Source organism: Oncorhynchus masou, chromosome 22 (genome assembly GCF_036934945.1).
Source record: "Oncorhynchus masou masou isolate Uvic2021 chromosome 22, UVic_Omas_1.1, whole genome shotgun sequence".
Classification (NCBI taxonomy): Eukaryota; Metazoa; Chordata; class Actinopteri; order Salmoniformes; family Salmonidae; genus Oncorhynchus; species Oncorhynchus masou.
In genome coordinates, this window is record NC_088233.1 from 3504304 (window position 1) to 3526741 (window position 22438).

At 42.4% G+C, this 22438-nt stretch overlaps 1 protein-coding gene across 3 annotated transcripts in view; it reads left to right on the forward strand.

Annotated features, from left to right (window-relative positions):
• Window positions 1-21214, forward strand: part of myrf (myelin regulatory factor) — an 86499-nt gene extending 65285 nt beyond the window's left edge. For all 3 annotated transcript variants that reach the window (XM_064929093.1, XM_064929094.1, XM_064929096.1), the window contains exons 18-24: window positions 4780-4841; window positions 5126-5242; window positions 6542-6923; window positions 10925-10987; window positions 16679-16784; window positions 16963-17037; window positions 17132-21214. In XM_064929093.1, coding sequence (XP_064785165.1) covers window positions 4780-4841; window positions 5126-5242; window positions 6542-6923; window positions 10925-10987; window positions 16679-16784; window positions 16963-17037; window positions 17132-17224 — 898 coding nt within the window. In that variant the 3' untranslated portion in view covers window positions 17225-21214. The remainder of the gene's footprint in view (window positions 1-4779; window positions 4842-5125; window positions 5243-6541; window positions 6924-10924; window positions 10988-16678; window positions 16785-16962; window positions 17038-17131) is intronic.
• Window positions 21215-22438: the final 1224 nt, after the last annotated feature.

Sequence of the window (22438 nt, forward strand, 5' to 3'; positions counted from 1 at the left end):
CTGAAACATGACCACATCCAGATACATCAACCATATACCCGTAGCCCTGAAACATGACCACATCCAGATACATCAACCATATACCTCAGCCCTGAAACATGACCACATCCAGATACATCAACCATATACCCGTAGCCCTGAAACATGACCACATCCAGATACATCAACCATATACCAGTAGCCAAACATGACCACATCCAGATACATCAACCATATACCTGTAGCCCTGAAACATGACCACATCCAGATACATCAACCATATACCCGTAGCCCTGAAACATGACCACATCCAGATACATCAACCATATACCCGTAGCCCTGAAACATGACCACATCCAGATACATCAACCATATATCCTTTTCCCTGAAACATGACCACATCCAGATACATCAACCATATACCTGTAGCCCTGAAACATGACCACATCCAGATACATCAACCATATACCTGTAGCCCTGAAACATGACCACATCCAGATACATCAACCATATACCCGCATGACCACATCCAGATACATGAACCATATACCCGTAGCCCTGAAACATGACCACATCCAGATACATCAACCATATACCCGTAGCCCTGAAACATGACCACATCCAGATACATCAACCATATACCCGTAGCCCTTCCACTGATACATCAACCTCCCGTTGAAACATGACCACATCCAGATACATCTATGTAGCCCTCTCTCCAGATACATCAACCATTACCTGTAGCCCTGAAACATGACCACACAGTCACCAGCCATGTCTGGGCTGCATGCACACTTCACACACAAACCAGTTTCACTGCTCTCTCCTTTGCTTTTCTTCTGTCATGTGAGTAATATTGCTGTTCTTTTCCTTATTATCCTTTTCCTCTGTAGCTATGTAGCTTCCTGCTTCCTGTATGACTCCTATGTCCTCTGTAGCAATGTAGCTTCCTGCTCTCTGTATGTCTCTTATGTCCTATGTAGCTATGTAGCTTCCTGCTTCCTGTATGTCTCTGATGTCCTCTGTAGCAATGTAGCTTCCTGCTCCCTGTATGTCTCTTATGTCCTCTGTAGCTATGTAGCTATGTAGCTTCCTGCTCCCTGTATGTCTCTTATGTCCTATGTAGCTATGTAGCTTCCTGCTTCTGTATGTCTCTTATGTCCTATGTGTAGCTATGTAGCTTCCTGCTCTCTGTATGTCTCTTATGTCCTATGTAGCTATGTAGCTTCCTGCTCCTGTATGTCTCTTATGTCCTATGTAGCTATGTAGCTTCCTGCTCCCTGTATGTCTCTTATGTCCTATGTAGCTATGTAGCTTCCTGCTCTCTGTATGTCTCTTATGTCCTCTGTAGCTATGTAGCTATGTAGCTTCCTGCTCCCTGTATGTCTCTGATGTCCTATGTAGCTATGTATCCTGCTCCCTGTATGTCTCTTATGTCCTCTGTAGCTATGTAGCTATGTAGCTTCCTGCTCCCTGTATGTCTCTTATGTCCTCTGTAGCTATGTAGCTTCCTGCTCCCTGTATGTCTCTTATGTCCTCTGTAGCTATGTAGCTTCCTGCTCTCTGTATGTCTCTTATGTCCTCTGTAGCTATGTAGCTTCCTGCTCCCTGTATGTCTCTGATGTCCTCTGTAGCTATGTCCTCCCTGTATGTCTCTGATGTCCTCTGTAGCTATGTAGCTTCCTGCTCTCTGTATGTCTCTTATGTCCTATGTAGCTATGTAGCTTCCTGCTCTCTGTATGTCTCTTATGTCCTATGTAGCTATGTAGCTTCCTGCTCTCTGTATGTCTCTTATGTCCTATGTAGCTATGTAGCTTCCTGCTCTCTGTATGTCTCTTATGTCCTATGTAGCTATGTAGCTTCCTGCTCCCTGTATGTCTCTTATGTCCTATGTAGCTATGTAGCTTCCTGCTCTCTGTATGTCTCTTATGTCCTCTGTAGCTATGTAGCTATGTAGCTTCCTGCTCCCTGTATGTCTCTGATGTCCTATGTAGCTATGTAGCGTCCTGCTCCCTGTATGTCTCTTATGTCCTCTGTAGCTATGTAGCTATGTAGCTTCCTGCTCCCTGTATGTCTCTTATGTCCTCTGTAGCTATGTAGCTTCCTGCTCCCTGTATGTCTCTTATGTCCTCTGTAGCTATGTAGCTTCCTGCTTCCTGTATGTCTCTGATGTCCTATGTAGCTATGTAGCTATGTAGCTTCCTGCTTCCTGTATGTCTCTGATGTCCTATGTAGCTATGTAGCTATGTAGCTTCCTGCTCCCTGTATGTCTCTTATGTCCTCTGTAGCTATGTAGCTTCCTGCTTCCTGTATGTCTCTTATGTCCTCTGTAGCAATGTAGCTATGTAGCTTCCTGCTCCCTGTATGTCTCTTATGTCCTCTGTAGCAATGTAGCTATGTAGCTTCCTGCTCCCTGTATGTCTCTTATGTCCTATGTAGCTATGTAGCTTCCTGCTCCCTGTATGTCTCTTATGTCCTCTGTAGCTATGTAGCTTCCTGCTCCCTGTATGTCTCTTATGTCCTCTGTAGCAATGTAGCTATGTAGCTTCCTGCTCCCTGTATGTCTCTTGTGTCCTCTGTAGCAATGTAGCTATGTAGCTTTCTGCTCCCTGTATGTCTCTTATGTCCTCTGTAGCAATGTAGCTATGTAGCTTTCTGCTCCCTGTATGTCTCTTATGTCCTCTGTAGCAATGTAGCTATGTAGCTTCCTGCTTCCTGTATGTCTCTTATGTCCTCTGTAGCAATGTAGCTATGTAGCTTCCTGCTCCCTGTATGTCTCTTATGTCCTCTGTAGCAATGTAGCTTCCTGCTCCCTGTATGTCTCTGATGTCCTCTGTAGCTATGTAGCTTCCTGCTCCCTGTATGTCTCTGATGTCCTCTGTAGCTATGTAGCTTCCTGCTTCCTGCTCCTCTTCACTGCTACGGTCACACTCTGTCCACTACTCTGTCCACCACTCTGTCCACCACTCTGTCCATGGTATGCTCTCCCTGCACCTTTCTTCCTCTACCTTTCTCTCTCTCTCTCTCTCTCTTTTATTTTTTCATTCCCTACTCTCGTTCCCTACTCTCGTTCCCTACTCTCATTCCCTACTCTCATTCCCTACTCTCATTCCCTACTCTCGTTCCCTACTCTCATTCCCTACTCTCGTTCCCTACTCTCGTTCCCTACTCTCGTTCCCTACTCTCGTTCCCTACTCTCGTTCCCTACTCTCGTTCCCTACTCTACTCCGTACTTTAAGTTGGTAATTAGGGTGTTTCCCAGTTTGTGTCTCAAGAGGTCATGACTCATTTCTACTGTTGACTTGGTTGCTCAGTCTGGAACATTCCATGAAGTAGACCGTTACTGGCAAATGTATTCTGAAAGCAGGTAGGGTGAAAGGTACAAACCACTTTCAACCAGCACCAACACTGTACAACCGAATCCACTAGTCTCATATTCAAAACTCTCTATGATTACTTTAGAATGAGAAACACTTTATTGTCCACCCATAGTTGAAATGTGTATTGTGTTTCACCACTTAAAAACAGCCATTAAACACCAGCATGAGCACATCATTCTGGAGTCCATTAAATCAACTATACAAAGTACAAAGGTGACATTTCAGCATTCATTACTATTCTATCACATGTGATTATCGTGCAATATCTATGCCCCTCCCCATCTGATGCCATCTGCTAGGAATTCCCTTCTATTCCATTCCATTCTATTCCATTCCATTCTATTCCATTCCCTTCTATTCCATTCCCTTCTATTACATTCTATTCCATTCCCTTCCATTCCCTTCTATTCCATTCTATTCCATTCCCGTCCATTCCATTCTATTCCATTCCCTTCTATTCCATTCCCGTCCATTCCATTCCATTCTATTCCATTCCCTTCTATTCCATTCCTTTATATTCCATTCCCCTCCCTTCCATTCCATTCTTTTCCATTCCCTTCTATTCCATTCCCTTCCATTACATTCTCTTCCCTTCCCTTCTATTCCATTCTATTCCATTTCCTTCTATTCCATTCTATTCTATTCTATTCCCTTCCATTCCATTATATTCCATTCCCTTCCATCACTCTTCTATTCCATTCCCTTCTATTCCATTCCCTTCTATTCCATTCTATTCTATTCCATTCTATTCCATTCCCGTCCATTCCATTCTCTTCCATTCCATTCTATTACATTCCCTTCTATTCCATTCTATTCTATTCCATTCTATTCCATTCCCATCCATTCCATTCTCTTCCATTCCCTTCTATTACATTCCCTTCTATTCCATTCTATTCCATTCTATTCCATTCCCGTCCATTCCATTCTATTCCATCCCCTTCTATTCCATTCCCTTCTATTCCATTCTATTCCATTCCCGTCCATTCCATTCTCTTCCATTCCCTTCCTTTCCCTTCTATTCCATTATATTCCCTTCCATTCCATTCTATTCCTTTCCCTTCTATTCCATTATATTCCCTTCCATTCTCTTCCATTCCCTTCTATTCCATTCTATTCTATTCCATTCCATCTCTCTTCTACTGCATTCCCTTCTATTGTATTCCATTCCCTTCTATTCCATTCTATTCTATTCCATTCCATTCTATTCTATTCCCTTCTATTTCATTCCATTGTATTATATTCTATTCCCTTCTATTCTATTCCCTTCTATTCCATTCCATTCTATTCTATTCTATTCTATTCCCTTCTATTCTATTCCCTTCTATTCCATTCCATTCTATTCTATTCTATTCCCTTCTATTCCATTCCATTCCATCTCCCTTCTCCTCTCATAGTATGTGTTCATACCCCTCTGGTCCAGGTCTGCAGAGGGATCATCTAGGATGGCCTCTGCTCCTCGATCCACCATCTCCACGCGTCAAGGTCAGAGACACACAGACATATACATCCCTCTTCGGATTGCTAGATGGGCAGTATTTAGTGGTAGAAAGGACTAGCTATCTTTGAGGTTAATGGTACCTGTTATTTACAATTGTTAGTTATTGGGCTGACTAAAGATGGGCACCATGTATTTGTAACTGACTTTACGATCTAAACACGATGTATAGAGTATTGTCTTAGGATTCTCATAAAGTCATTAGAAACCAAACTGATCCTACAGGACATCATCATAAATCATATGTTATGAACCTATCTATTCTGTGTAGATACAGTCCCACCCTCTCCTTCACTGGCCAATCCTGCAGCTTGCTGTCCACCTACAACTGCCACAAACAACCAATCAGCAACTACTCTGTCGCCAAGCAACAACCAGTCAACACTGGGTAAGAAAACATTGACCCGCCTGTCTTACCATACCAGATGAAATACTTCACCATATCTTCACTTCATAACACATTCATAACCTATGGATAATCAGTGAGTAAGCATTTCATAAATGCTTAAGTGACATTACTGTGACACAGCAAATATATCAACTTGTGTTTGTTGCTATAAGCATTAATGGTACCTGTCTCCGTTAATGGTACCTGTCTCCATTAATGGTACCTGTCTCCGTTAATGGTACCTGTCTCCATTAATGGTACCTGTCTCCATTAATGGTACCTGTCTCCATTAATGGTACCTGTCTCCGTTAATGGTACCTGTCTCCGTTAATGGTACCTGTCTACGTTAATGGTACCTGTCTCCATTAATGGTACCTGTCTCCGTTAATGGTACCTGTCTCCATTAATGGTACCTGTCTCCGTTAAATGGTACCTGTCTCCTTTAAATGGTACCTGTCTCCATTAAATGCTACCTGTCTCCGTTAATGGTACCTGTCTACGTTAATGGTACCTGTCTACGTTAATGGTACCTGTCTCCATTAAATGGTACCTGTCTCCATTAATGGTACATGTCTCCATTAAATGGTACCTGTGGTTCTCTCCATTAAATGGTACCTGTCTCCATTAAATGGTACCTGTCTCCATTAATGGTACCTGTCCCCATTAAATGGTACCTGTCTCCATTAAATGGTACCTGTCTCCATTAAATGGTACCTGTCTCCGTTAATGGTACCTGTCTCCGTTAAATGGTACCTGTCTCCGTTAATGGTACCTGTCTACGTTAATGGTTCCTGTCTCCGTTAATGGTACCTGTCTCCATTAAATGGTACCTGTCTCCATTAATGGTACCTGTCTACGTTAATGGTACCTGTCTCCGTTAATGGTACCTGTCCCCATTAAATGGTACCTGTCTCCATTAAATGGTACCTGTCTCCATTAAATGGTACCTGTCTCCGTTAATGGTACCTGTCTCCATTAAATGGTACCTGTCTCCATTAATGGTACCTGTCTCCATTAAATGGTACCTGTCTCCATTAATGGTACCTGTCCCCATTAAATGGTACCTGTCTCCATTAAATGGTACCTGTCTCCATTAAATGGTACCTGTCTCCGTTAATGGTACCTGTCTCCATTAATGGTACCTGTCTCCGTTAATGGTACCTGTCTATGTTAATGGTACCTGTCTATGTTAATGGTACCTGTCTATGTTAATGGTACCTGTCTCCGTTAATGGTACCTGTCTCCATTAATGGTACCTGTCTCCGTTAATGGTATCTGTCTCCATCCTCTCTCTTGTAGAAGTGAGTAGTCCAGTCCCTACACTGCGCAGCATCAACAAGAAGGCCAAGTCCAGGCCTGTGGACAAGGACGGACGCTACCGGAACCGTCTCAGCCACACCTCCGCCCCCATCTACCTGTCCAAGGCTAAGAGACCTGCCCCTGCACAGGTCCTGGGGGGTGTAGGGGGAGTGGGGGGGGTCAACAACCGGCTGCCTGGACCGGGTGGGCCTGAAGACCAGCAGACACTGCCCCAGCCTCAGAGACAACGCAGGGACAACACACACATCAGCACGGAGGAGGAAACAGGTGGAAGATCGTCCCCTTCCCTTATAGATCTGCACATCCTGGAGACAAACCAACACATTTCATCACACAACTGTCCCCACGCTGACAGCTGCAGGTGGGTCTGCCTGTGTGGTTCTCTACACAGCTGTGGGTCTGCTTCTGTGGTTCTCTACACAGCTGTGGGTCTGCCTGTGTGGTTCTCTACACAGCTGTGGGTCTGCTTCTGTGGTTCTCGACACAGCTGTGGGTCTGCTTCTGTGGTTCTCTACACAGCTGTGGGTCTGCCTGTGTGGTTCTCTACAGCTGTGGGTCTGCTTCTGTAATTCTCTACACAGCTGTGGGTCTGCCTGTGTGGTTCTCTACACAGCTGTGGGTCTGCCTGTGTGGTTCTCTACACAGCTGTGGGTCTGCCTGTGTGGTTCTCTACACAGCTGTGGGTCTGCCTGTGTGGTTCTCTACACAGCTGTGGGTCTGCCTGTGTGGTTCTCTACACAGCTGTGGGTCTGCTTCTGTGGTTCTCTACACAGCTGTGGGTCTGCCTGTGTGGTTCTCTACACAGCTGTGGGTCTGCTTCTGTGGTTCTCTACACAGCTGTGGGTCTGCTTCTGTGGTTCTCTACACAGCTGTGGGTCTGCCTGTGTGGTTCTCTACACAGCTGTGGGTCTGCCTGTGTGGTTCTCTACACAGCTGTGGGTCTGCTTCTGTGGTTCTCTACACAGCTGTGGGTCTGCTTCTGTGGTTCTCTACACAGCTGTGGGTCTGCCTGTGTGGTTCTCTACACAGCTGTGGGTCTGCTTCTGTGGTTCTCTACACAGCTGTGGGTCTGCTTCTGTGGTTCTCTACACAGCTGTGGGTCTGCCTGTGTGGTTCTCTACACAGCTGTGGGTCTGCCTGTGTGGTTCTCTACACAGCTGTGGGTCTGCCTGTGTGGTTCTCTACACAGCTGTGGGTCTGCTTCTGTGGTTCTCTACACAGCTGTGGGTCTGCCTGTGTGGTTCTCTACACAGCTGTGGGTCTGCTTCTGTGGTTCTCTACACAGCTGTGGGTCTGCTTCTGTGGTTCTCTACACAGCTGTAGGTCTGCCTGTGTGGTTCTCTACACAGCTGTGGGTCTGCCTGTGTGGTTCTCTTAAGACTGTATTGGTAAAGTGTAGTTCAACTGTAATTCAATACATGACACTATGTGGAATACATGGCACTATGTGGAATACATGGCACTATGTGGAATACATGACACTATGTGGAATACATGACACTATGTGGAATACATGACACTATGTGGAATACATGACACTATGTGGAATACATGACACTTTGTGGAATACATGACACTATGTGGAATACATGACACTATGTGGAATACATGACACTATGTGGAATACATGACCCTTTGTGGAATACATGACACTATGTGGAATACATGACACTATGTGAAATACATGACACTTTGTGGAATACATGACACTATGTGGAATACATGACACTATGTGGAATACATGACACTATGTGGAATACATGACCCTATGTGGAATAGATGACACTATGTGGAATACATGACACTATGTGGAATACATGACACTTTGTGGAATACATGACCCTTTGTGGAATACATGACACTATGTGGAATACATGACACTATGTGAAATACATGACACTTTGTGGAATACATGACCCTATGTGGAATACATGACCCTTTGTGGAATACATGACACTATGTGGAATACATGACACTATGTGGAATACATGACCCTATGTGGAATACATGACCCTATGTGGAATACATGACCCTTTGTGGAATACATGACACTTTGTGGAATACATGCCACTTTGTGGAATACATGACACTTTGTGGAATACATGACACTTTGTGGAATACATGACCCTTTGTGGAATACATGACACTATGTGGAATACATGACACTATGTGGAATACATGACACTTTGTGGAATACATGACCCTATGTGGAATACATGACACTATGTGAAATACATGGCACTATGTGGAATACATGACACTATGTGGAATACATGACACTTTGTGGAATACATGACACTATGTGGAATACATGACACTATGTGGAATACATGACCCTATGTGGAATACATGACACTATGTGGAATACATGACCCTATGTGGAATACATGACACTATGTGGAATACATGACACTATGTGGAATACATGACACTATGTGGAATACATGACACTATGTGGAATACATGACCCTTTGTGGAATACATGACACTATGTGGAATACATGCCACTTTGTGGAATACATGACACTTTGTGGAATACATGACACTTTGTGGAATACATGACACTTTGTGGAATACATGACCCTTTGTGGAATACATGACACTATGTGGAATACATGACCCTTTGTGGAATACATGACACTATGTGGAATACATGACACTTTGTGGAATACATGACACTTTGTGGAATACATGACACTTTGTGTAATACATGACACTATGTGGAATACATGACACTTTGTGGAATACATGTCACTATGTGGAATACATGACACTTTGTGGAATACATGACCCTTTGTGGAATACATGACCCTTTGTGGAATACATGACACTATGTGGAATACATGACACTATGTGGAATACATGACCCTATATGGAATACATGACACTATGTGGAATACATGACACTTTGTGGAATACATGACCCTATGTGGAATACATGACACTATGTGAAATCCATGACACTATGTGGAATACATGACACTATGTGGAATACATGACACTTTGTGGAATACATGACACTATGTGGAATACATGACACTATGTGGAATACATGACACTATGTGAAATACATGACAATATGTGGAATACATGACACTATGTGGAATACATTACACTATGTGGAATACATGACCCTTTGTGGAATACATGACACTATGTGGAATACATGACCCTTTGTGGAATACATGACACTTTGTGGAATACATGACCCTTTGTGGAATACATGACACTATGTGGAATACATGACACTTTGTGGAATACATGACACTATGTGGAATACATGACCCTTTGTGGAATACATGACACTTTGTGGAATACATGACACTTTGTGGAATACATGACACTATGTGGAATACATGACACTATGTGGAATACATGACACTCTGTGGAATACATGACACTTTGTGGAATACATGACACTTTGTGGAATACATGACACTATGTGGAATACATGACCCTTTGTGGAATACATGCCACTATGTGGAATACATGAACCTTTGTGGAATACATGACACTATGTGGAATACATGACACTTTGTGGAATACATGACACTTTGTGGAATACATGACACTATGTGGAATACATGACACTGTGGAATACATGACACTTTGTGGAATACATGACACTTTGTGGAATACATGACACTTTGTGGAATACATGACCCTTTGTGGAATACATGACACTATGTGGAATACATGACACTATGTGGAATACATGACACTGTGGAATACATGACACTTTGTGGAATACATGACACTTTGTGGAATACATGACACTATGTGGAATACATGACCCTTTGTGGAATACATGACACTTTGTGGAATACATGACACTATGTGGAATACATGACACTATGTGGAATACATGACCCTTTGTGGAATACATGACACTTTGTGGAATACATGACACTTTGTGGATTACATGACACTATGTGGAATACATGACCCTTTGTGGAATACATGACACTATGTGGAATACATGACACTTTGTGGAATACATGACACTTTGTGGAATACATGACCCTTTGTGGAATACATGACACTTTGTGGAATACATGACACTTTGTGGAATACATGACACTATGTGGAATACATGACCCTTTGTGGAATACATGACACTTTGTGGAATACATGACACTTTGTGGAATACATGACACTATGTGGAATACATGACCCTATGTGGAATACATGACACCATGTGGAATACATGACCCTTTGTGGATTACATGACACTTTGTGAAATACATGACACTATGTGGAATACATGACACTATGTGGAATACATGACACTTTGTGGAATACATGACACCAGGTAGATATTGTGTGACTGCATTGTATAATGATTTTCGGTTTTGTCAACAGCTATTCAGTATCACTCCAAGGAACCAGGAACTCCTCCATGTCACAAATCACTCTACACATGAGGTGAGTACACACGGCCTGCACCGCACCTTAACCTGAACCAACACGGTCTGCTCCACACCTTAACATGAACCAACACGGCCTGCTCCACACCTTAACCTAAACCAACAGGGCCTGCTCCACACATTCACCTGAACCAACAGGGCCTGCTCCACACCTTAACATGAACCAACACGGCCTGCTCCACAAATTCACCTGAACCAACACGGCCTGCTCCACACATTCACCTGAACCAACAGGGCCTGCTCCGCACCATAACATGAACCAACAGGGCCTGCTCCACACATTCACCTGAACCAACAGGGCCTGCTCCACACCTTAACATGAACCAACACGGCCTGCTCCACACATTCACCTGAACCAACACGGCCTGCTCCACACATTCACCTGAACCAACAGGGCCTGCTCCGCACCATAACATGAACCAACAGGGCCTGCTCCACACATTCACCTGAACCAACAGGGCCTGCTCCGCACCATAACATGAACCAACAGGGCCTGCTCCACACATTCACCTGAACCAACAGGGCCTGCTCCACACCTTAACATGAACCAACACGGCCTGCTCCACACATTCACCTGAACCAACACGGCCTGCTCCACACATTCACCTGAACCAACAGGGCCTGCTCCGCACCATAACATGAACCAACACGGCCTGCTCCACACATTCACCTATCTACCGTTCACCTGACAGCTACAGTATATCTACCGTTCTGACAGCTACAGTATATCTACCGTTCTGACAGCTACAGTACATCTACCGTTCTGACAGCTACAGTATATCTACCGTTCACCTGGCAGCTACAGTATATCTACCGTTCTGACAGCTACAGTATATCTACCGTTCACCTGACAGCTACAGTATATCTACCGTTCTGACAGCTACAGTATATCTACCGTTCACCTGACAGCTACAGTATATCTACCATTCACCTGACAGCTACAGTATATCTACCATTCACCTGACAGCTACAGTATATCTACCATTCACCTGACAGCTACAGTATATCTACCGTTCTGACAGCTACAGTATATCTACCGTTCACCTGACAGCTACAGTATATCTACCGTTCTGACAACTACAGTATATCTACCGTTCACCTGACAGCTACAGTATATCTACCGTTCTGACAGCTACAGTATATCTACCGTTCACCTGACAGCTACAGTATATCTACCGTTCTGACAGCTACAGTATATCTACCGTTCACCTGACAGCTACAGTATATCTACCGTTCACCTGACAGCTACAGTATATCTACCGTTCTGACAGCTACAGTATATCTACCGTTCACCTGACAGCTACAGTATATCTACCGTTCACCTGACAGCTACAGTATATCTACCATTCACCTGACAGCTACAGTATATCTACCATTCACCTGACAGCTACAGTATATCTACCATTCTGACAGCTACAGTATATCTACCGTTCACCTGACAGCTACAGTATATCTACCATTCACCTGACAGCTACAGTATATCTACCGTTCACCTGGCAGCTACAGTATATCTACCGTTCTGACAGCTACAGTATATCTACCGTTCTGACAGCTACAGTATATCTACCGTTCTGACAGCTACAGTATATCTACCGTTCAACTGACAGCTACAGTATATCTACCGTTCACCTGACAGCTACAGTATATCTACCGTTCACCTGACAGCTACAGTATATCTACCATTCACCTGACAGCTACAGTATATCTACCGTTCTGACAGCTACAGTATATCTACCGTTCACCTGACAGCTACAGTATATCTACCATTCACCTGACAGCTACAGTATATCTACCATTCACCTGACAGCTACAGTATATCTACCATTCACCTGACAGCTACAGTATATCTACCATTCACCTGACAGCTACAGTATATCTACCATTCACCTGACAGCTACAGTATATCTACCGTTCACCTGACAGCTACAGTATATCTACCATTCACCTGACAGCTACAGTATATCTACCGTTCTGACAGCTACAGTATATCTACCATTCACCTGACAGCTACAGTATATCTACCATTCTGACAGCTACAGTATATCTACCATTCACCTGACAGCTACAGTATATCTACCGTTCACCTGACAGCTACAGTATATCTACCATTCACCTGACAGCTACAGTATATCTACCATTCACCTGACAGCTACAGTATATCTACCATTCACCTGACAGCTACAGTATATCTACCATTCACCTGACAGCTACAGTATATCTACCGTTCACCTGACAGCTACAGTATATCTACCGTTCTGACAGCTACAGTATATCTACCATTCACCTGACAGCTACAGTATATCTACCGTTCACCTGACAGCTACAGTATATCTACCGTTCACCTGACAGCTACAGTATATCTACCATTCACCTGACAGCTACAGTATATCTACCATTCACCTGACAGCTACAGTATATCTACCATTCACCTGACAGCTACAGTATATCTACCATTCACCTGACAGCTACAGTATATCTACCATTCACCTGACAGCTACAGTATATCTACCGTTCTGACAGCTACAGTATATCTACCGTTCTGACAGCTACAGTATATCTACCGTTCTGACAGCTACAGTATATCTACCATTCACCTGACAGCTACAGTATATCTACCATTCACCTGACAGCTACAGTATATCTACCGTTCACCTGACAGCTACAGTATATCTACCGTTCACCTGACAGCTAGAGTATATCTACCGTTCTGACAGCTACAGTATATCTACCATTCACCTGACAGCTACAGTATATCTACCGTTCACCTGACAGCTACAGTATATCTACCGTTCACCTGACAGCTACAGTATATCTACCATTCACCTGGCAGCTACAGTATATCTACCATTCACCTGACAGCTACAGTATATCTACCATTCACCTGACAGCTACAGTATATCTACCGTTCTGACAGCTACAGTATATCTACCGTTCTGACAGCTACAGTATATCTACCGTTCTGACAGCTACAGTATATCTACCGTTCACCTGGCAGCTACAGTATATCTACCGTTCTGACAGCTACAGTATATCTACCGTTCTGACAGCTACAGTATATCTACCGTTCACCTGACAGCTACAGTATATCTACCGTTCTGACAGCTACAGTATATCTACCGTTCTGACAGCTACAGTATATCTACCGTTCTGACAGCTACAGTATATCTACCGTTCACCTGACAGCTACAGTATATCTACCATTCACCTGACAGCTACAGTATATCTACCATTCACCTGACAGCTACAGTATATCTACCATTCACCTGACAGCTACAGTATATCTACCATTCACCTGACAGCTACAGTATATCTACCGTTCTGACAGCTACAGTATATCTACCGTTCTGACAGCTACAGTATATCTACCGTTCACCTGACAGCTACAGTATATCTACCGTTCTGACAGCTACAGTATATCTACCATTCACCTGACAGCTACAGTATATCTACCATTCACCTGACAGCTACAGTATATCTACCGTTCACCTGACAGCTACAGTATATCTACCGTTCACCTGACAGCTACAGTATATCTACCGTTCTGACAGCTACAGTATATCTACCATTCACCTGACAGCTACAGTATATCTACCGTTCACCTGACAGCTACAGTATATCTACCATTCACCTGACAGCTACAGTATATCTACCATTCACCTGACAGCTACAGTATATCTACCGTTCACCTGACAGCTACAGTATATCTACCATTCACCTGACAGCTACAGTATATCTACCGTTCACCTGACAGCTACAGTATATCTACCATTCACCTGACAGCTACAGTATATCTACCGTTCTGACAGCTACAGTATATCTACCGTTCACCTGACAGCTACAGTATATCTACCGTTCTGACAGCTACAGTATATCTACCATTCACCTGACAGCTACAGTATATCTACCATTCACCTGGCAGCTACAGTATATCTACCATTCACCTGACAGCTACAGTATATCTACCGTTCACCTGACAGCTACAGTATATCTACCATTCACCTGACAGCTACAGTATATCTACCATTCACCTGACAGCTACAGTATATCTACCGTTCTGACAGCTACAGTATATCTACCGTTCACCTGACAGCTACAGTATATCTACCGTTCACCTGACAGCTACAGTATATCTACCATTCACCTGACAGCTACAGTATATCTACCGTTCTGACAGCTACAGTATATCTACCATTCACCTGACAGCTACAGTATATCTACCGTTCTGACAGCTACAGTATATCTACCGTTCTGACAGCTACAGTATATCTACCATTCACCTGACAGCTACAGTATATCTACCATTCACCTGACAGCTACAGTATATCTACCGTTCACCTGACAGCTACAGTATATCTACCATTCACCTGACAGCTACAGTATATCTACCGTTCTGACAGCTACAGTATATCTACCGTTCACCTGACAGCTACAGTATATCTACCGTTCTGACAGCTACAGTATATCTACCGTTCTGACAGCTACAGTATATCTACCATTCACCTGACAGCTACAGTATATCTACCGTTCTGACAGCTACAGTATATCTACCATTCACCTGACAGCTACAGTATATCTACCGTTCACCTGACAGCTACAGTATATCTACCGTTCACCTGACAGCTACAGTATATCTACCGTTCTGACAGCTACAGTATATCTACCATTCACCTGACAGCTACAGTATATCTACCATTCACCTGACAGCTACAGTATATCTACCGTTCACCTGACAGCTACAGTATATCTACCGTTCTGACAGCTACAGTATATCTACCATTCACCTGACAGCTACAGTATATCTACCATTCACCTGACAGCTACAGTATATCTACCGTTCACCTGACAGCTACAGTATATCTACCATTCACCTGACAGCTACAGTATATCTACCGTTCTGACAGCTACAGTATATCTACCGTTCACCTGACAGCTACAGTATATCTACCATTCACCTGACAGCTACAGTATATCTACCATTCACCTGACAGCTACAGTATATCTACCATTCACCTGACAGCTACAGTATATCTACCGTTCACCTGACAGCTACAGTATATCTACCGTTCTGACAGCTACAGTATATCTACCGTTCACCTGACAGCTACAGTATATCTACCGTTCTGACAGCTACAGTATATCTACCGTTCACCTGACAGCTACAGTATATCTACCGTTCTGACAGCTACAGTATATCTACCATTCACCTGACAGCTACAGTATATCTACCGTTCTGACAGCTACAGTATATCTACCGTTCTGACAGCTACAGTATATCTACCGTTCTGACAGCTACAGTATATCTACCGTTCTGACAGCTACAGTATATCTACCGTTCACCTGACAGCTACAGTATATCTACCATTCACCTGACAGCTACAGTATATCTACCGTTCACCTGACAGCTACAGTATATCTACCATTCACCTGACAGCTACAGTATATCTACCGTTCACCTGACAGCTACAGTATATCTACCGTTCTGACAGCTACAGTATATCTACCATTCACCTGACAGCTACAGTATATCTACCGTTCTGACAGCTACAGTATATCTACCGTTCACCTGACAGCTACAGTATATCTACCGTTCACACATATGCAACTGCCAGGCACACCATCTCGTGGATATATCCAATGATAAGATCAATAATACAAACAACATCATATTCCTCCTCCCTCCCGTCCTCAGATCCAGCGTCAGTGTGTGGGTCAAGCAGTGTGCAGTCACCAGAGGACGTCTGTGTCCCGACCACAGAGAGACAGAGCTCTACGCTGGAGAAAGGACAGCTACTGAGGTACATCTACTACCATCATAAAACAATAGAGATGTTACTGGAGTTTTGGGGGTCAATTCCACTTCAACTGACATTATAATACTTCCCAAATTAACTTTGGAATTGACCCCAAAACCCCTGTTACTGACTTCCCAGTTTATGGAGCTACTGACTGACCTCTTAACCTCTTTCTCCTCAGGGGACAGATCACCTGTGGTCAGTATCTGTCCTGTCATTCCAGGACGTTGCCTATCACTTCAGAGTGGCCAAGTCTGTGAGTATTGAATATAAATACATTTGACCATTTAAAATCTGTATGAAAGTTTCTTCCTCTAAACTTGACCTCTGCCCTCTTCTCCTTCTGGTAGAGTGAAGTGAGGTGTGGCGTAGAGGAGAAGAACGGATCTACCACACCGCCACACTCTGACTTCTACTTCCTCATACAAAGCAGCTGCACGTGAGAGGAGAGGAAACTAAGCATGCAAACTAGTATTCTGCTTTGAACATTTCCCATGACTGACCCAGGGTTTCTTAACTACGACACCTCCTATCCCATCTCTCTCCTCTCTCCTCTCTCCTCTCTCCTCTCTCCTCTCTCCTCTCTCCTCTCTCCTCTCTCCTCTCTCTCTGGCTCTGTCCTTCCAATAGGGGATCGAAAAACTATTTGTTCTGCTCTCAAACTTATGAGAGAGGCATGAGTGTGGAACTGTATCCACCCAAGCTCCTATGCCGTATATGATGTGATACGCATGTCTATCATGATGATTTACAGGGCATTCGGGAATGTATTCAGACTTTTTCCAGATTTTGTTACGTTACAACCTTATTAAAAAAATATATATATATTTTGCGTTGTCTTGCCTGTGTGCTTAGGGTCGTTGTCCTTTTGGAAGGTGAACCTTCGCCCCCTGTCTTTGGTCCTGAGCACTCTGGGGAAGGTTTTCATCAAGGATCTCTCTGAACTTTGCTCCGTTCATCTTCCCTCGATCCTGCCTAGTCTCCCAGTTCCTGCTACTTAAAAACATCCCCACAGCATAATGCTGCCACCACCATGCTTCCCCAGTAGGGATGGTGTCAGGTTTCCTCCCGACATGACGCTTGGCATTCAGGCCAAAGATCTTGGTTTCATCAGACCAGAGAAGGATGATCAATGGAAACAGGATGTACCTGAACTTTAGAGTCTCATAGCAAAGGGTCTGAATACTCATGTAAATAAGGTATTTCTGTTTTTGTTTCTTTTAAACTTTTGCAAAAAAATCTAAAAACCTGTTTCGTCATTGTGTGGTATTGTGTACAGATTAATGACGGGGGAAAAAATGATTTAATCCATTTTAGAATAAGGTTTTAACGTAACAAAATGTGGAAAAAGTCAAGGGGTGTGAATACTTTCTGAATGCACTGTATATTATGTCTTAATAACTATTTTTTTTTTTGCCAATTTATAGCATCCTTACACATTTTACTGAACTGGTTTTCTTATCTACACTCTAACATTTCCTAATGACTGAAAACAAAACCTTGTTTTGAACTAATGGTTTAATGTTTAATGGAAATTCCATTTGGTTCTAGAACACTGTCTTAGTCCCAAATAGAACCCCATTCCCTCTATTGTGTACTAAATAGGGAATAGGGTACCATTGGGGACGCAGGCTGTGCCTCAGCAAATAATAAGGGGCGTCATGTTCACAGCTGATCTCAGCTGATTTAGACCAGGGCCCTATAGAACCCTATTCCCTATATAGTGCACTACTATAGACCAAAGCCCTATTGAACCCTATTCCCTATATAGTGCACTACTTTAGACCAGAGCCCTATAGAACCCTATTCCCTATATAGTAGCACTACTTTAGACCAGAGCCCTATAGAACCCTATTCCCTATATAGTGCACTACTATAGACCAGAGCCCTATAGAACCCTATTCCCTATATAGTGCACTACTTTAGACCAGAGCCCTATAGAACCCTATTCCCTATATAGTGCACTACTATAGACCAGAGCCCTATAGAACCATATTCCCTATATAGTGCACTACTATAGACCAGAGCCCTATAGAACCATATTCCCTATATAGTGCACTACTATAGACCAGAGCCTTATAGAACCCTATTCCCTATATAGTACACTACTTTAGACCAGAGCCCTATAGAACCCTATGCCCTATATAGTACACTGCTTTAGACCAGAGCCCTATAGAACCCTATTCCCTATATAGTGCACTACTTGCGCTGCGTACGTAGTGTATAAATGTGTCGTAACAGATAAGCTACTGGTCGCTGGGATGTGTTTTCAGCAACATCAGCTTGTTTTTGGTGATGATGGATCTATACAGGTAGCTAGTTGATCCACGAAGGCCAATGTTATATAAAGAAACACATTTTAATTTGAAATGCATTGATTCACAGGAGTAAATACATTTTATATCTACAAGGAATGACTCACCATGATAAGACTAGATATACACTCAGATAACTGGGAACACAATGCTGAGGATAAACACTGTACACTGTATAAGAACCATATCTTTCTAAATACACAGTATGGCTCTGCAATGTATGATCTCAGCAGCACAGCTACACTGTATAATCTGGAACACTGTACTGGAACCATAGAGTTAGAATAACTCTAATTATATGACTGGATGGAACACTGTATATACACTGTATGATCTGGAACACTGTATATACACTATGATCTGGAACACTGTATGATCTGGAACACTGTATGATCTGGAACACTGTATATACACTGTACGACCTGGAACACTGTATGATCTGGAACACTGTATGATCTGGAACACTGTATGATCTGGAACACTGTATATACAATGTATGATCTGGAACACTGTATATACACTATGATCTGGAACACTGTATATACACTATGATCTGGAACACTGTATAATCTGGAACACTGTATGATCTGGAACACTGTATATACACTGTATGATCTGGAACACTGTATGATCTGGAACACTGTATGATCTGGAACACTGTATATACACTGTATGATCTGGAACACTGTATATACACTATGATCTGGAACACTGTATATACACTATGATCTGGAACACTGTATGATCTGGAACACTGTATGATCTGGAACACTGTATGATCTGGAACATTGTATATACACTGTATGATCTGGAACACTGTATGATCTGGAACACTGTATATATACTGTATGATCTGGAACACTGTATATACACTGTATGATCTGGAACACTGTATATACACTGTATGATCTGGAACATTGTATGATCTGGAACATTGTATATACACTGTATGATCTGGAACACTGTATGATCTGGAACACTGTATGATCTGGAACACTGTATGATCTGGAACATTGTATATACACTGTATGATCTGGAACACTGTATGATCTGGAACACTGTATATATACTGTATGATCTGGAACACTGTATATACACTGTATGATCTGGAACACTGTATATACACTGTATGATCTGGAACATTGTATGGTCTCAGAAGCTGATAACTGCATTAATTGTTCAGGTCCAACACTGACTATATGTTTGAAGAACAATGAAAATACATTTTACGCTGTAACTCGCCCACTGGAAACTTAGTACACGGTAACTCACTCACTGGACCACTAGCAAATACTACATTTGTGTTTATGACAAAGTACTTTCTTAGCAACATGTATGTTAACTTTATATGCTTGAATTGTAGAAGATTGGCGATTTCTTTCAGCTCTCGATGATGATGTTGATAACCCACACAAATATCAACATCTGAATGGTGTTTGTTAAACCACTGGTGCCTTATCTTTCTCTACGAGAAGGTTGGCTTATCTCAAGACAGAAGCAGCTCATGGACTTGATTGAATGCTGATTGATTGAATGCCGTTCATGTTTGAGCCACAGTGTTTAAAATCCTATTTATTTAAACTAACAAAAGGTGGCCATTTTGTGACATGGCCTTGTGTAACTGAAGGAGAAAAAGTTTTGGCCAGAAGCCACGCTAGCAGCCTACTGAAAGAGTGATGGATTTATACACTGGAGTATTGTATTATTCTAGCCTTTCCATTCATTGCTCTGAATATGTGTAACGCTTTTTGTCTTCCCCTCCCTGACGGGAAACAACACCCTTTCCCTTCAGCCATGTTTATAACTATCTCCTCTGGAAAACACATGTACTCTGTTATTAGCCTATACGTTTTGTAGTGATATCTTTTCCTTACTCACTGACCACTGTCCTCTTTGAAACAACATTGATTGTGTTCCTCATATGTCATGGAATACAGAATGTAGTATATACATGTATTAGTAAGTGATGAAGGACCCCTTTGGATATTATTTGGTATCTGAATATCTCAAGTTAACAAAATACATATTCCCATCTCAAGTTCAGAATGCACCATCTCTCTCCAATACAGAGACCTGGGCCCCTTTTCAGAAATCGCCTTAGAGTGGGAGTGCTGATCTAGGATCCTCCTACCGAGTGCTGATCTAGGATCAGTTCTCAGGGTAGGAGTGCTGATCTAGGATCAGTTCTCAGGGTAGGAGTGCTGATCTAGGATCAAGTTCCCATTGTCGATGTCCCCCAAAAATATCTTTGATCACCAATACAGGCCCAAGGTTGGTTGAAACAGATGTATTGACACAATATCCCTCTGACCAGTGTGTGTTAAATCTTACCTGACCTGTCATGTCATAAGAAATCTAAATTCAAAAACAAATAATCAAATGAATATACTTAATTAAAGATGACACAATATAAACATATAGTATTATACTGTATTACCAATATGATTTTGCCATACATGAGTACAGTGTACTGTTTTAGTGTATTTATAATGCACCAGCCAGCCTTTATAGTGACACCAGCATAGTACTTGTAGTTTAGCACTGTATATACGGACTGCTTAATGCTCTGATGGTGTTTCCAACTGGTTCCAACTGGTTTCAACTGGTTCCAACTGGTTCCAAATGGTTTCAACTGGTTCCAACTGGTTCCAACTGGTTCCAAATGGTTTCAACTGGTTCCAACTGGTTCCAACTGGTATAGAAGCTGATTACGTGTTACTATGTAGCTTCATTTTGTAACAATCTATGCTCCTTTTTCATGTTATTTCTGTTTTATCACTATAATTTTTACTCCTTATTACTGTATCATGTACGTTGTATCATTAATATGTAAATGTTGTTTTATGAAATTCTATGCCAATCAAAATCCCTATTCTCCTTTTACCTGTGTCGCTGAGAAAGAAAACACATGGGCATGTGCACGCACGCACACGGGACTTTCTAATTAAAACTTTACAATGAAACAAATCAAATCACTCATTTTGAAATATATTTATCTTCTTACTCTAATTCTTATGGCTTAAAGAACACTAAAATACTTGAACATTGAATCACTTTGTAAAGCATATTCACCCCTCCCGCATTCACCTCTACACTATTCCTGTTCCTGCTTTAAAAGTTCTCCCTATAAATCTGTGTGCTTTTTAGTCGAACCTCTTACTTTGTTTTTAATACATGATCATGCCATTTATTTTTAAGTCTTTGCTGTTTTTGTCTTTTTGTTTTGTTTTGAAGAGCATGTTGTCATAATATGAACGCATGCAGTAAATAAAATATTGATTGGAAACAAAATGTGTTTTGGTTTGTGGAGAGCGAGAGAGAGAGAGAGAGCTCTTAGCAGCA